At 39.1% G+C, this 13,763-nt stretch overlaps 3 protein-coding genes across 10 annotated transcripts in view; 1 reads left to right on the top strand and 2 right to left on the bottom strand.

Moving 5' to 3' along the window:
* Positions 1 to 6,923, bottom strand: part of LOC129743980 (protein yellow-like) — a 40,081-nt gene extending 33,158 nt beyond the window's left edge. The window contains exon 1 of the mRNA XM_055736247.1: positions 6,852 to 6,923. Within this exon, the coding sequence (XP_055592222.1) occupies positions 6,852 to 6,898 (47 nt within the window). The 5' untranslated portion in view covers positions 6,899 to 6,923. The remainder of the gene's footprint in view (positions 1 to 6,851) is intronic.
* On the top strand, positions 2,185 to 6,028 carry LOC129743964 (LIM domain-containing protein jub-like). Of its 3 annotated transcripts, XM_055736233.1 has the most exons (7): positions 2,211 to 2,308; positions 2,367 to 3,970; positions 4,031 to 4,526; positions 4,597 to 4,737; positions 4,802 to 4,983; positions 5,067 to 5,295; positions 5,361 to 6,028. In XM_055736233.1, the coding sequence occupies exons 2-7, from the start codon at positions 2,933 to 2,935 to the stop codon at positions 5,603 to 5,605; spliced, it is 2,331 nt and encodes a 776-aa protein (XP_055592208.1). In that variant the 5' UTR covers positions 2,211 to 2,308; positions 2,367 to 2,932; the 3' UTR covers positions 5,606 to 6,028. The 3 variants fall into 3 exon arrangements, with proteins under 3 accessions (XP_055592212.1, XP_055592200.1, XP_055592208.1); XM_055736237.1 differs by having other exon boundaries at positions 2,185 to 3,970; positions 4,802 to 4,971; XM_055736225.1 differs by having other exon boundaries at positions 2,185 to 3,970.
* A 15-nt stretch (positions 6,924 to 6,938) lies between the features above and the next one.
* On the bottom strand, positions 6,939 to 12,572 carry LOC129743941 (RNA-binding protein 25-like). Of its 6 annotated transcripts, none has more exons than XR_008736754.1 (9): positions 11,930 to 12,572; positions 11,534 to 11,868; positions 9,959 to 10,939; positions 9,749 to 9,899; positions 9,049 to 9,682; positions 8,614 to 8,987; positions 7,831 to 8,526; positions 7,286 to 7,559; positions 6,939 to 7,077 (listed from the first exon to the last, which is right to left on the bottom strand). XR_008736754.1 is itself a non-coding variant. In XM_055736213.1 (8 exons), the coding sequence occupies exons 2-8, from the start codon at positions 11,993 to 11,995 to the stop codon at positions 8,434 to 8,436; spliced, it is 2,634 nt and encodes an 877-aa protein (XP_055592188.1). In that variant the 5' UTR covers positions 11,996 to 12,039; positions 12,149 to 12,572; the 3' UTR covers positions 7,706 to 8,433. The 6 variants fall into 6 exon arrangements, 2 of the variants coding, with proteins under 2 accessions (XP_055592188.1, XP_055592166.1); XR_008736755.1 differs by having other exon boundaries at positions 7,286 to 7,494; XR_008736749.1 differs by having other exon boundaries at positions 7,286 to 7,491.
* Between the last annotated feature and the right edge of the window lie 1,191 nt (positions 12,573 to 13,763).

Genomic DNA, 13,763 nt, shown 5'->3' with positions numbered 1-13,763 from the left:
TTTGTCATTTTTGTCATTTTTGTCATTTTTGTCAGTTTTGTCATTTTTGTCATTTTTGTCATTTTTGTCATTTTTGTCATTTTTGTCATTTTTGTCATTTTTGTCATTTTTGTCATTTTTGTCATTTTTGTCATTTTTGTCATTTTTGTCATTTTTGTCATTTTTGTCATTTTTGTCATTTTTGTCATTTTTGTCATTTTTGTCATTTTTGTCATTTTTGTCATTTTTGTCATTTTTGTCATTTTTGTCATTTTTGTCATTTATGTCATTTTTGTCATTTTTGTCATTTTTGTCATTTTTGTCATTTTTGTCATTTTTGTCATTTTTGTCATTTTTGTCATTTTTGTCATTTTTGTCATTTTTGTCATTTTTGTCATTTTTGTCATTTTTGTCATTTTTGTCATTTTTGTCATTTTTGTCATTTTTGTCATTTTTGTCATTTTTGTCATTTTTGTCATTTTTGTCATTTTTGTCATTTTTGTCATTTTCATTTTTGTCATTTTTGTCATTTTTGTCATTTTGGTCATTTAGGTCATTTTGGTCATTTTGGTCATTTGGGTAATTTTTAACATTTTGGTCATTTGTATCATTTTGATCATCTTGGTCATTTTGGTAATTTTGGTCATTTTGGTAATTTTGGTCATTTTGGTCATTTTTGTTATTTTGGTCATTTAGGTCATTTTGGTCATTTTGGTCATTTTGGTGATGATGGTCATTTTGGTAATTTTTAACATTTTGATCATTTTGGTCATTTTTGTCATTTTTGTCATTTTTGTCATTTTTGTCATTTTTGTCATTTTTGTCATTTTGGTCATTTAGGTCATTTTGGTCATTTTGGTCATTTGGGTAATTTTTAACATTTTGGTCATTTGTATCATTTTGATCATCTTGGTCATTTTGGTAATTTTGGTCATTTTGGTAATTTTGGTCATTTTGGTCATTTTTGTTATTTTGGTCATTTAGGTCATTTTGGTCATTTTGGTCATTTTGGTGATGATGGTCATTTTGGTAATTTTTAACATTTTGATCATTTTGGTCATTTTTGTCATTTTTGTCATTTTTGTCATTTTTGTCATTTTTGTCATTTTTGTCATTTTTGTCATTTTTGTCATTTTTGTCATTTTTGTCATTTTTGTCATTTTTGTCATTTTTGTCATTTTTGTCATTTTTGTCATTTTTGTCATTTTCATTTTTGTCATTTTTGTCAAGACATTGAGGGTGAAGGGGGTATCAAAGCTTGGTACTAGAAAATCTGAAACGAGTGTGTGGAGGGTGGTCGAAAATTGTCGAAAATTGCTTTACGTTATATTTGGATGGGGCCTTACAAGCATTAAGGGTCGTTCACATACCACGTGGACAACTTAGGGGTAGGGGGGGCGCACGCTTGTCAACGGAGAGGGGGGTAGGGGTTTGGGCCATGTCCACGTGGACATACTTACATCCAAAATATTTTGTAAATGTGAATAAATATAAAGATGTTTTAATCAAAACCTTAAAATTGCAAAGCTTTCCTTCCAGTTTAAGTTTAAACAATTAGTAGCCACTTGAAAGCAAGTGATAAATTTAGAAATTCAAATTTTTTATAATTATTTTATATCAGGAAATGCTTATTCGTGTTTTTTTTTTTTAAATCAGCTATTTCAATAACAAAAAGGCTAAAAATTGTGTTTTCTAACTGTCAAATTAGGTTTAAAAAAAATCAAATCTGTCCACGTGGACATCCGGGGAGGAGGGAAGGGTTTGCCAAATGTCGACGCTTGTCCACGGAGGTGAGGGAGAGGGTCAAAAATCTCATTTTTCTGTCCACGTTTTACCTGAACGGCCCCAAAGTCTCCTATCATTCGGTATACCATTCAAACGTGATGTCATAATGTAGGCTTTAGATGCACATTTGCACATACACAACCAGCTATACAGCTTGGTAGCTGTACCTCTCTATGGTCTCTAAGGCCCTTGGCGGAGATGGTTTGGTGTGGTGGTGGTGGTTTTAAAAAATTGACTTTTTCACTCACTCCTAGGCAGAATTCCTTTTGAGCATCTGTCAAACGTTGAATGAAGTGTTAGCTGCATCTCAGTCGCCCACATGTGATACCTGCCCTGTGCCTGCGTGATACCGTTCATCAAATCTGTGTAGTGTGAAGCTAACGCAAATGCATTGGTATATACCATAGTAGTAGCAGCAACAGTAAGCAGCGAATATAGATGAGAACGGTATCTCCTCAGGATCGATTCGTCCGAACTAATTTGGTGGAAAGAATTCAATTAATTTTAAGCCTATTGTGATAAAATGTTATCCTTTACAAACAGGGTAAGATGGTTCGCTGACTGATCGGTGGAATTTCCCTAAAAAAGTGACGATTTTTTAGTATTTCAATATAAGGTGAACGTCAAGAACCTAACAAAGGCTGATTCATTCGTGTCAGAAGAGCAAGTTTAAAGAAAAGGATGACAAGCTAATATTGGCACGAAAGAGTTGCCAGGTGGTAAAACAGTTTCAGTGGTGCATACAGACCTACAGACAGACCTTAAAGAATCCACTCAAGCAGGAAAGGAAACGAAATCGGCGTGTGAGAGAGGTCAAGGGAAAACAAAATTGGCCTCTAACGTGCCTTCTTCAGTTGCTTTTATCGATGTGAATGATGGTGGTCATGTCACTATTTACTGTGTGTTAGTGAGTAGCAGTGAAAGCATCTTCATTCAGGGAATTTTTGGGATAACACCTTCATTTCGTGCCCCGAGGACTTACATAGCTATTTTGAAAGATTATTGAAAAATTTGCAAAATTTCAACTCAAACCAAACATGTGTTTAATACAATGAAATGGTAGAAGCATTGTGAATAACCGGTCCATTCAGTTGTAGATTAGCTGAATGACAACCCATGAGAGGCTATCCTGGTATCGATTTTATCAAGTAGAATATAAAATTATAAGATGTCCAACCATATCCATACCCAGAGCACGGATGCTGCGTTGATCGCTCGAATGCATCAGATGCGTTTGGAAGGTGATGACACAACAACGGGACATGTCCGGATGGCTCCACCTCAATCTGTCATGTTGCAGACAATGGGAAGAGGTGCTCAACACATCGGTCAAATGCAATTGGAAAACCATTATGTACCAGTGGCAACCAACATCGGAGGTGGAAACGCCCCTCTTATTAACGATCCTCGTCTTTACGATCCAAAATTCCAGAACCAGGTTTTGCCAACAACCGGTAGAAGGGCAACGGATATTGCGCATGTTGGCTATTACAGAGTTAGCAACAGCCCCACCCATTCAGTTGGAAGCTCATCGATTCATTCCGGAGGAGGTGGCAGTCCTCGATCCAGTGGTCAACAACAAATGCCGCCTCAATATTACGATCCTCGTTATCAAGCGGTTTATGAAAACATAGAACAATATACTCCATCTCAATCCCAGCAAATGGATCCGCTTGTATACGAACGAAAATTTGAGTCGAGCAACATCAAAGCTCAACCCCAGGTTCCCGTTGGATCTACAGGGATGCATTTCGGGGCCAATGGTAACGTTGGTCGATATGCCCATACTCCTCAGCCTCCGGAAACTCACGAACAGCCTCCAATTTATGAAAACCTTCAAACTGCATCTGGACAACAAGCTCAACCTCAAGCATCGAAGGCATCATCACAAATCTACTATCATCGCACTGACGCTGGTAGCCCCCAGTTGCCTCCAAACTCACAGTACAGCGAACTACCCATTTACGAAACAACGGTTATCAATTCTAACGCAAGCTCAAGGTACATCGCGGTTGGAGGCCAGGCAAATCTTAGCGGACATTATCAACACTCGCCATCCGGTAGTAACGTTTCGCTCAAAATGGCACAGCAACCACAACCCGTACACTTGCCAAACGTAAAATATCAAGCTACAGGAGTGCCTCTGTCTGCTGCCCTGCCGCCAGATTACCAGAGGTCACCGAAGCATTCTGCAGGTCCATCTTTGGTAAATACATAACTGATTGATTAATTGAAATACTTTTAAAATCCTAATGATTATTTACAGCCTCCAAAGTCGAACGACGTTCTCAAATCAAGCTCAACCGGTTCACCATCCCGAAGTAGCTCAATCTCGGGGTCTAGCTCTCTAAATAAATCCATCGTAGAAGACATCAACGGATCGGATTATGTTTGCATGACAGGAGGGAGTAAAAATCAGCAACAACAGTTTTACTCTGCATCACCTCAACCACCACCATTAACCCCGAAAACAACAAAATCACAAGTATTAGCTCCTAGTAACAACCAAGAACGACACTACGAGAGCCTCAGGGAAATAGACCTGGCAGCAAGGCAATCCGGCAAACCTCCCCCAATGCCACCGGGCGTTATTTCCACTTCATCGTCGGCTTCACATAATACTCCAGGTTTTGCCACTGCTGGCAGCAAACCTGGAACTGGGGGAAATTCATTGCCTACCTTGCAACCTCCGAACACTGGCAGACCATCGGCGGTTTCACCGACTCCATCACAACTCAGTACAGGAAGTGGCTCCGGTAAACGTAAGTTGAATTAAAATCAAAATCAGGGTCGGGAATAAGAATCCTTTTCGATTTGGAAATTGTTTTCCAGGTCTCACGAAGAACTTACTGCCGTACAATGTTACACCACCGCGTCCAACAGGCCCAACTGAAGCAGAACGCAAGATTGAAGAACTCACTCGTCAACTGGAGGAAGAAATGGAGAAAAATGAAGAACAAGGAGAATATTTTGGTACATGTTCCTAACTCCAATCGTGCAACTAGCAGTTAAAATAATTCAATCTATTATGTTGTAGGAATTTGTCACACATGCAAAGAAAAGGTAACCGGGGCTGGTGCAGCTTGCCAAGCCATGGGGAACCTGTATCACACAAACTGTTTTATCTGTTGCTCATGCGGCCGTGCCCTCAGAGGAAAAGCTTTCTATAATGTTCACGGTCGCGTGTACTGCGAGGAAGACTACCTGGTAACATTTGAAGTACTGTACTAACCCATAGAGCATGTGACCACTAATCGCTATCTGTTTTCTTCCTTTTTACTACCTATTTTTCCTCAAAACAGTACTCTGGATTCCAGCAAACGGCAGAAAAATGTGCAATTTGCGGCCATCTGATCATGGAGATGATTCTACAAGCCATGGGGAAGTCATATCATCCCGGTTGTTTCCGTTGCTGCGTATGTAACGAGTGCCTCGACGGAGTTCCCTTTACGGTGGACGTGGACAACAAAATCTACTGCGTCAATGATTACCACAGCATGTTTGCCCCGAAATGCGCTGCTTGCGGGAAAGGTATGATATTTGGTTTTTTATTGAATTTTGAGAAAACTCTTTTCATCGAATTATATACAATTTAGGAATCACTCCGGTCGAGGGTACGGAAGAGACGGTTCGTGTTGTTGCCATGGATAAAGATTTCCATGTTGACTGCTACATTTGTGAGGAATGTGGGATGCAGCTTACGGACGAACCCGACAAACGTTGCTACCCGTATGAAGGACGGCTCATGTGTCGTTCGTGCCACATTCAAAAAATTTCGATTCAAGATATTCATGGGAGAATTATCGAACCGGTGTCGGCCACTTACCAATATATGGGTTAGGAAAGGAAAATTTTCGATGGTCGAGGGTAGACAGTGTAAACGGTAATTTATTTCAAAAACAATAAAACTGATATCAGACAAGCTTGATAACGCTGAATTAACTGTGTTTACACTGCCATGAAAACGCTTTGTACATTAAGAGACGTGAAATTGGCATCGTCAATAATGAAAGCATGTTAGGTAAAGCTTAATAAATATTTTTCTTACGCCCATGAAGACCAATATTATACAAATCAGCTTAACATCCGATGAAAATCTAATTGTAATCAATCCTATACCGCGCGCTTGTTGTTAACTACCAACCATTTGAAAACGATTCGTACTTTACATTCAAATACAAAAAATGCATGTATTTGTCGTGGCTATTATCGAAACATTCCATGTTCAATTCATCATTCGATTGTAGTTTGATACAAAAACATCTGATTACTAAAAATTGAAGTAATGACAAGACATTTATTGACAACAAAAAACAATAATCATATTACTATCATATTCTCTCATTATTTGCTTATTCTAGGGTGTACTTTTTAAATTGTAATAAATATTGAAAATATACAAAACAACTGCATGTTTACGAAAGAAAAATCCTGATTTAATTTACAATTTTGATTCCATTCAAACATAGCTAAAAATGGTGATTGGTAATGACTGTCAGCAGTCTTATTATCAAACGTGTCGAAGTTTATGCTCGAAAAATCGAATTGCCGCAGTGTGTTGAATTCCATTTGATCGAAAATATATATTCGTACTCCATCTACAAATATCTTTAGTCTTTTTGAGTTTAATGAAATGTTCGACATTATCTTACTTTGAGAAAACTCTCAAAAAAATTTGACGCAAATCAAGTTTGTCATGCTCCTCCAGAACAACATTTCTCAAACAGAGCTGTAAATGGTGATTGATAATGACTGTCAGTAGTCTTATCATCAAACATGTCGAAGTTTATGTCCGAAAAATCGAATTGAGCTTCTTCCCCTCATCGTGCATCTTTTGTAAAAAAAAACATACCTAAACGTACCTTCTTAAACCTAAAAAAAACGTTTCCTTCCCAAAGGTAAACGTATGTAATTATTTGAAATGTTCCTTTACTTATATGAATAAAAGTAGGTAGGTACCATGGCTGTGATAGTATCACTGTTCACGTAAACACGCGAATCTTCAAACATTGTCTGATATTTTCCACCCTAAGCCGAACTATCGCTATTGATATAATGGAATGTAACAAATAGATAAAATTACTTACCGATACCAGGTTTTTTCCCCGCTCGAGTTGGACATTTTCGTAATCATTTAAAAAATTTAACATTCGAATAATACTGAAAGCACTTTGTTTCACATAATCCTTACTTTTGCACATAAACACAGCTGAAATATCATTCGCATTGAATTAAACTCGACATTATACTCACTCTACAGGATGCTCCTACACCTTGTTCCCTTGCGCTTTATCATTTTCTTTCTTGGTCGACCTAGAGGTAAAATTTCAAAAATTTCAATTAGAACTGGAACAGAACGAATGCACTTCAACATCTTTACAACAGAACAAAAAACAGATTCAAATAAGGGCCTCCCTGCAAGTATCTTACCTTATACTAGCTTAAGACAGGCCGGAAATTTTCAACGCATTCAAATTTACAACATAAGGAAAAATAAACAACGATGCAGGGTCCTACTTACTCGTTTGTATGATCCATAATCGAAGTAACTTCCCTGGAACTCCAACGCAACATCAAACAGGAAACGGTCGACGGTTGGTTTGGATGAAGGTCAACGAAATTCCGATCGTTAAAAAATCAGCAAGACAAGCTTCTGAGTCCGAATAAATGGAAGCACCTCGTAGTTTCAGTGACGAAGACACGACCGGATCGGAACCTTGGAAATTTCTGCTGCCGAGTATTATGTTGTGTCAGGTAGCGGGGGCGGTCGAGATGCACCGGAAGAGTAAAGTAACCTTATTAGGAAATACAAGGTAACCGAAAAAGGGAGGATAGTGATATTTTGTCATCTGATAGAACGAGTTAATTTTTATCAGGAATTTTCTATTCAACATTCCTAACAAAACTTTAGTCATTATGATTAAGTTTTTAAGATTCACGGTTTAAGTTCCTGAAGTTTATTTCATATTCCTTTGTCTATTTTAGCAGAATAGTTTACCATAATTGTAATATTTCTGTGTATGGGTATGTATAATTTTGTTTAATAATCAGCTGAATTTTACTCACATAAATCATTCATTGTCTCTTGTCAGCGATCGGATTGTTAGATGAATGCGACTGGTTGTGATCCTGACGCAACACGTTCATTTCATCCAGAAGTGTCTAGGCAGATAAATCGATTCTGCGCGTTCAGAGTTCATCAATGCCTGTATGTGAAATTTTGTTTAAATAAATCTTATGATGTCATCGATTTAGTTATGTTCGTTTTTTTATTTGATTTTTATTTTATCTAATTGAAAATTACGGTTGATCAATCCTACACTTCTAAATGTGCTTCAATCTCTGATTCTCGGCTTAGCTTTGCCAGCAACTAACTTATGTTAAAATTTACGATTTTTCATATTGTATTTTATAAGAGTTTCCCTATGCTCTAAAAGTACGCCTTACCATAGAGTAGTTTTTTTTGACAAAACTTCAAAGACTTGTTGATCTTCTCGACGTTTCTAAACAACCGGAAACAGATATTCGCATTTCCAAAATAATGAGAAGAAAAATAGACGCGGCAAACGAAAAAAACAAGAACAAGAGTTACCTGTACCAGGATTGCGATTGCGCTGTATCACGGCTGCTGAAACGGAAGTCGTGGAGAGGGAAGCAATTGTTCGACATCTACTTTGTCAAGCCAACTTTCTTGGCTTCGACTTCGTAGATGAGTAAACGCCACATTTTCACTACGAATACTTCCGCTTCTTCGTCCAACACCTGAAAGGGAATAGTATAAGTAGTTTTAAATGAATAGTTCTCATGGATTATTTTTTTCGTATGTTTTCAACATCACAGCATACTTACCATTTGAACATCGTCCAAAATTCCCTGAGGCGTGCTGCCAGCCAGCACTTTAGAGCATATGAAGTCTACTAGCGTTGGTTCCGGTTCACCGATATATTCAATAATTTTCTTATTGATCCAAGGCCTAATTTTCTTCTCGATAGTGCTATCGATTTCGGCCCAATCAAGCGGATAGTTGAACAGATCGGCTTTTTCAGTGGGAATTTTGTCGATAATACTCTTGATATGTCGCCGTTTTTCCTCCTGTGACTTAACGGCCTCACGTCCAGATCGTCCACTGCCTTCTTCGCCGCCGCCTCGACTTTTAGAACTCTTTGAGTGATGGTTACCATGTCCAGCGGACGAAGATGCATTTTGAATTTTGTTCTCGTCATCTGTAATACAATTGTTTATTCTCTGTTATTTTATCAAAAATTGTAGAATTGTTTAACTTACCTAATGGAACTAGTTTTCGTTTCTTAGGCCCATTGGATTCTTCACCATCTTCCTCTAAACTGTTGAAAACGTCCTTCATCTCTAGTTTTTTCTTTTTAGCATTTGCATTCAAACTCAAACTGATGGTGGGCGCTATGGGTTGAAGTTTTTCCGGTATAGAATTCATTTCACTGTTACTATTCGCACCAGGACTATGTATGGCCATTGAATTCGAATGCATGGATTGGTGCGAATTGTCTTCTTCACCAAGCCCCGCCCCCATCATTGGCATATGACCAGAAGAAAAACCGAAAGAATCGCGTGTTTCCGAACCTGCATGCTGTGGCGGAAATTGACCATGGTGGTGGTGATTGTTGTTGACATTGGTGAGACCTGGCGGGGGAGATCCGAAATCGTTGTCATTATGTCCGCTCGAATCGGACTCAATAGGTTCGGCATCGATGGCGGCTAGCTCCCGCGAGGCTTGGGCCATAACGTATCGCTCTTTGTTAGCTCGCAATCGATCTCGATCACGTTGGCGTTCAAGCTCACGCTGTCGTTCTCTTTCCAGCTCCCTTTCGCGTTGTTGGGATTGTTCCAGATTGACATCGATGAGAATCTTGGGCCGATACATTTCTTCGCGTTTTTTCTTTTCCTAATACATATAAAAGGAATATAAAAGATTTTTTTTTATTATAACAAAAAGTATTTTAACAGTCACCTTTTCATATTCCAAAGTAGGGTTGTCGTAATCACCAGAAAATATTTTATTTTTTAGCTCATCCAACTCTTCTTGTTCCTTATTGCGATCTTTGGAATCCTGGTCTGCCTCACGAACTCTTTCTGCCAGACGACGTTGTAATTCTCGGCCCCTGTTAATAGAAAAAATATTAAAATCTAATTTTTCAAGCTCTGATGAACATAAACATACTTGTAGTATTTCGGATCATCCCGTTCATCGTCATAATCTTCCAAAAATTCTTTCAACCGTTTGGCTTCTTTCTCGCGTTCTTCCTCCTTACAACGCTCCTTTTCTCGTTCTTTTTCGTAATCCTTGGCCTTCCGTCTTTCACGAGCTTCCCAGTTCCTCAATCGCTCCTGATAAGCAGCCTCCTTCTCCTTGGCCTTTTTTTCAGTCTTCCGGCGATCGCGGGCCTCGTCTTCCATTTCCTTCTCTTTAAGGATGTCCCGTGGATTCCGATTCAATAATTCGCGCTCCCTTTCTCGTTCTCTCTCACGTTCTCTTTCCCGTTCCCGTTCACGTTCCAATCGTGCTTCCCGCTCCCTGTTTTCACGTTCTAAACGTTCACGTTCCCTTTCTCGTTCTCTTTCCCTCTCCCGCTCACGCTCTCGTTCACGTTCACGTTCCCTTTCGCGATCACGAGACCTAGATCGACTTCTTCGTCTTGATTTCTTTTCCTTTTCCTTCTCCTTCCTGGGTGACGTAGATCTTCTTTTCTCTTCATCTGCTTTCCGCTCTTCACGAGCCTTTTTTCGTTCCTTTTCTTTTTCCTTCTTTAATTCTTCCTCTTCGGTGTACTTCCGGAACTTACCAATTTCCTTGCTGATCAGCTCACGCTTGCCTTCTTCCATTTCCGTGGATTGGATGTTCTTTTTATGTTTGAGTGATCCACTGCCCGTGTTCCCTCCTGCAACACCGCCATCATCCTGGTGCTGATCAGGCATCACTAGATCATCTCGAAACTCGTCCAGGATGCGCATTATCAGATCCATAGAAACGTCATCGCCACGCTGTTCGTTTCCGTCATTCCCGTTGCCCGCATTCGTTTCCTCTTCCTTATGGTTGTCAAGGAGCGCTTTGTTTTTAGCGTCCACTTTAGCAACTAACTTTTTGTTGCCAATTTCTAGATCATGGAGCAGTCGAACAGCTCGTGCTCCAGCAACGGCACCGCTAGAAAAGATGAAGTGCAAAAATTAAAAAATTCTGTTTTCGCTTTAAAAAACGAATTAAAGAACATATCTTTTAATAAATTACTTGCTTGGATTCAAGGCAAACTATAATTAAAATGATGTAAATCAACAACGATATATCGTTTTTTTGTTGTTGATAGAACACACTACACAGGGGTGTGGTCACATTGAGATTTCGACTGATCCTCGCTATATTCCTTGATTAAATATTGGAACAACATTAACCTAACTTAATTCTAAATAATTTTTCTAAAAAAAGCTACTGTTTGAATTTTGTTAATGTCACTTGTTCTTATTTTTTTAGCTTTTATGGAAACCTCTACAATTATTTATTTATTTACATGGTATTCCGAAATTCACCGATTTGAATCGGTTAGAAAATAGACACAAACCTCAGAATTTTCGAGTTTAAAGCAGTTTGAATCCAAATAGCTAGTTATATCCAGGCAATCGCTCTAATTTCTTGTTTTCCTCTGAGTAACAGATATTTTACTCCGATTATATGATATTGTTAGATCAAAAATATTCTGAATTTAGAATTTCTATTTTGAACTACAGAATTACTGTAACTTACTCGTATTCGCAGAAACCGAACGTGGAAACTCGTTTCCAATTGATGACTGTTCCACAGGAAGCTAAAATCTTTTTTATCATCGGATCCGGTGCTCGGTCACTTATGTTTCCGATGAAAACCGTTATCACTGGCCCGTCCATGGTAGGGGCCGCATTCGGTACTTGGACACCCCCACCGCGGTCCCGATCTCTGTTTTGATGATGTATTTTGCCTTCCTGATGCTGGTGGTGGTTGTTGTACATGTGTGGACGGGATCCAATTGATGGTGGCGGCCCTCGGTAAGACGAAGGCGGAGGAGCACTTAATGAAGGTGGCATTCCGGCAGGGATAATCGTCTGGTAATAAAAAATAATATTATGCAAAACTTCACTGAACAGAGGTATGAGGAATACTTACCGGAACCATTTGTGTAGCCATCCCGTACGGGATGATGCTCGGCGGAGGCCTTGTAGGGTATGACATGATTACTGGAAAGATTTCAACGTCGGCAAGATTTTCGCCACCCGCTGCAAACGAATTTCTCTAATCAGGGATTTTTATCGCTCCAGTTGAAGTAAACCTCTTTGTAATTTTCGTCAATGCCAACCAAAGCCAACAAAAGTATATAATTCTCACCAAGGAAATTTTAGAAAACGCTGCGATGTAATCATTTGTTAATGGATCCTTTAGTGCTGTTTGCTGAAACCCCGTTATTTCAATGTTTCCTGATCTTCCGGTGCAACAGAAATTTTCCTGTTGATGCCGTACCTTCCAGTAGGCCAGAGACGCTCTTATACGCACACTACTACAGAAACCTTTAAACGCAGGCAAATCTTCTTGTTCTTCTTGCTTCAAGTTTTCAATGAGCTACCCGTGCCGATGGAAAACGCAACTTATTCCTAAATCCGCCGGGTTCTAAGAGGCACCAACTAATGCCAACGAAACAGTGGACACTCCGGCAGCGAATAGTAATATTTTGGACCCGATTGGGAATACTTTTATACGGTTTTGAAGCGAAAATCTGGCCCTGCTTTTCCTCCTCGCGGATACACGACGAAAACGAAGATGTTTGACAGGTTGAAGGATGACCAGATAACTGTTCGAAATACTGGTAGATATTTTCAGTTATAACAGAATAGTAATGGGCGACTCGATAGATGCGAAAATTAAAAAAATATTGAACATTATTCAATATAATATTAAATTAAATTTAATATTATATTTGAAATCAAAGCAATCAAGATATCAAACAACCGTTAGTTGTCAGTGAAAACTGTTCACTTTAACATTAGTTACAAACCACACTTCGTAGAATAAAGACCCTTCAAACCATCCTGAGTCCCTCATTATTCAAGAGGTTATGGGCTGTTTGCGGAATTCCGCAGTTCCAAGGTGGACCTGATTTTCAACACTGGAGTTTCCGGGTTAAAATGTACCTGGATTCGGTTGGCGTTCTAGGAAACCTGACGGAGAATGCACCTGCTATGGCTATCGAGAGGACCAAGTTTGAAGAGGCGGACCGGAAGGCAAAGGCGTTAATTGTCGGTTTCCTGGCAAATGAATGCCTGGAAGTGATCCAGGAGAAATCTACAGCAAAGGAGATGTGGTCGGCACTGGAGGCGACATTCGCGACGAAGTCGATCGGAACGCAGCACCTTATCCGGAAGCAATTGAACCGTTTGAAACTGAAGGAAGGCGAACCGTTAAGACCTCATCTGCTAGTGTTTGATGACCTGGTCCGACATATGAAGACGGCCGGCGCAAGAGTCGATGAAGCTGATCAAGTCATTTTGTTGTTTCAAACGTTGCCAGATTCATTTGATCCCCTGGTAACGGCGCTGGAAAACATTCCTGAAAAAGATTTGACAATTGACGTAGCCAAACAACGCCTACTGCCCGAATAGGATTGTACCATGAAAAAACAATGAATTCCATGTTCACAAACCATATATTGTATGGTTTACACAATGAATATTATCGTCCAAGATACCGTGAATGCACATTCGAATTCATAGTTTTTGACCATACATTTCATCGTTTTGACGAAAATAACCATGAAAAAGGGGTATTGTTATGCAGCGTGACCATGAAAAAAATGGCGATTTTCCATACATTGAGAAGCCGAAAAATATAAAGTTCATGGTTTTAACAGCTTCCAATTTTTCATAGTAAAACCATGAAAATCCATGATTTTCATTGTTAAACCGCTGTAATAAAAATATTTGCTCATGGTGGGGTTTTTGTATTTATT

This window comes from Uranotaenia lowii, chromosome 1, assembly GCF_029784155.1.
Source record: "Uranotaenia lowii strain MFRU-FL chromosome 1, ASM2978415v1, whole genome shotgun sequence".
Taxonomy (NCBI): domain Eukaryota; kingdom Metazoa; phylum Arthropoda; class Insecta; order Diptera; family Culicidae; genus Uranotaenia; species Uranotaenia lowii.
Note: the sequence above shows the minus strand (reverse complement) of the source record. Positions and strands in the feature narration are given on the sequence as shown.

Bases quoted from the DNA above. Each gene is read 5' to 3' on its own strand.
- LOC129743964 (XM_055736225.1), top strand. From the start codon at position 2,933: ATGTCCAACCATATCCATACCCAGAGCACGGATGCTGCGTTGATCGCT. The intron at 3,971-4,030 runs GTAAATACATAA...GATTATTTACAG, and splicing joins ATTCTGCAGGTCCATCTTTG to CCTCCAAAGTCGAACGACGT. The intron at 4,738-4,801 runs GTACATGTTCCT...ATTATGTTGTAG, and splicing joins AGAACAAGGAGAATATTTTG to GAATTTGTCACACATGCAAA.
- LOC129743941 (XM_055736191.1), bottom strand. From the start codon at position 11,995: ATGTCATACCCTACAAGGCCTCCGCCGAGCATCATCCCGTACGGGATG. The intron at 11,869-11,929 runs GTAAGTATTCCT...TTTTATTACCAG, and splicing joins TGGCTACACAAATGGTTCCG to ACGATTATCCCTGCCGGAAT. The intron at 8,527-8,613 runs GTAAGTATGCTG...ATTCCCTTTCAG, and splicing joins TTTTGGACGATGTTCAAATG to GTGTTGGACGAAGAAGCGGA.